The sequence below is a fragment of the Chaetura pelagica genome, unplaced genomic scaffold (genome assembly GCF_000747805.2).
Source record: "Chaetura pelagica isolate M959 unplaced genomic scaffold, ChaPel_1.0 scaffold70, whole genome shotgun sequence".
In the NCBI taxonomy this organism is placed as follows: domain Eukaryota; kingdom Metazoa; phylum Chordata; class Aves; order Apodiformes; family Apodidae; genus Chaetura; species Chaetura pelagica.
This window is the reverse complement of record NW_009952265.1, coordinates 1,098,071-1,099,615: the sequence shown is the minus strand read 5'-3', so window position 1 is coordinate 1,099,615 and position 1,545 is coordinate 1,098,071. Positions and strand designations below refer to the sequence as shown.

The 1,545-nt window shown below is 53.5% G+C and overlaps 1 protein-coding gene across 1 annotated transcript in view; it reads right to left on the bottom strand.

Annotated features, from left to right (window-relative positions):
- Window positions 1–604: 604 nt before the first annotated feature.
- The window catches only part of CCDC177 (coiled-coil domain containing 177), a 5,193-nt gene continuing 4,252 nt past the window's right edge, over window positions 605–1,545 (bottom strand). The window contains exon 2 of the mRNA XM_010007724.1: window positions 605–1,540. Within this exon, the coding sequence (XP_010006026.1) occupies window positions 605–1,540 (936 nt within the window). The remainder of the gene's footprint in view (window positions 1,541–1,545) is intronic.

The window sequence follows — 1,545 nt, the reverse complement described above, 5'->3', positions numbered from 1 at the left end:
CTAGGAGGGGCAAGAGTGGCAAGCAGCAAAAGAGAAACTGTTTGTGAGCACTTCTAACAGCTGCTGCCCAGCTCGGATCATAACGTCTACTTACATTGTGTTACAAAGTCATGAGCTGTAATTTCTCTTGCTAGGTACCAGCAGTGGGCAAGGGCACCTCGGGCGTATGACATTCTGTACTCCAGCCCTCCTCAGCTTCCACATGGGAGTGCAGCAGCTTTGAAAATGCAGCCTGGTAACTTAAACCGGGCTGCCTGTCACTCAGGCCGTAGTCGGCTCCATAAACATTCAATTGGTAATTCACAGGCTTCTTCTGCAGCTCTCTGAGAAAATGCATGTGCTTGTGGGGTGGAGGACACAAAAACTCACTTCCCCTCTGTAAAGATGACTGGGGTCAGTCCTTCAGCACCCAGAACAACGGTGTCTTTTGAAAAGTATGGTAAATAGCTGCCACATTTTTGTGCGGTAACCTGCTCCCCCATCCTAAGAAATTAGGGTGGTTGTTCATTGTTGGGCTCTATTTAAATGATAATGCAGAGGATCTTCCCAATGCATTATGATGGACAACAGACAATGTAGCCCCACTCAACCATCACAAGATCTTTCATTTCTTATTCAGGTGAGCGTGCAGTTCTGCTTCAAAGGCCATCTTATCAAAGGTGCGCACGTTCGTCTCCTCCCGGACCTTCTCCCGGACGTGGAACGATGCCCGAGCGACAGACCTGGCATTTTCCAAGACAGTCTTCTTCTCCTTGGAGATCTGCTCACTCCTCTCCAGCTTCCTCTCTATAGAGAGGAGGATCTCCCTGCGCCGTAAGTCCTCGTACTCTTCCACCTTTTGCTTGTTCATCTTTTGCACCTTCTCCTTCTCCAGACGGCTCAAGACCACCCTGCGGGCTTTTTCTTGGACAACCTCTTCAGCCACCTGAGCAGCATGTTGGAGCTTTCTCTCTGTCTCTCTAGCCAGGGCCTCCAGGTGCTCCTTTTGCTCTCTCTCCTTCTTCTCTGCTGCCAGTTTGGCTCTCTGGATCTGCATGTCTTCCCGCCTGGCCTTCTCCCTCAGCTCTTGGTTCCTCTTCTCCACTAGCTGCTCGTAGTTCTCCTGAGCCTTGGTCAAAGTCATCTCCAGGGAAGCCTTCAGCATTTCCTTCTCTTCTGCCTCGTGCCTGGCCAGTTCCTTGAGCAAGGCCTCGTGCTTTAGCTTCTCTGCCTGGTTGAGCAGTTTCTTCTCCTTCTGCAGCTGCACCTCCTTCTTCAGCCTCTTCTGCGCAGCTGTGGACAGCTTCTCCTGCAGGAGCTGCTCCTCTCGCTCCCGGTGCTCCTTCCTCACCTCCTCCTTTGCCTTCAGGTTGTGCTCTTGATGGAGCTTCTTCTGCTTGTCCTCCTGGACGGCCCTCTCCAGCCTCTCCCTCCGCAGCCGCTCCTGCTTCTCCGCTTGCTCCCGCCACCTCTCCTCGCACACCACGCGCTGCCTCCGCTTCAGCAGAGCGGCCTCCTCCTGCTCCTGGCTCAGCCTCCCTCGCCGCTTCTCCACCTGGCTCTCCC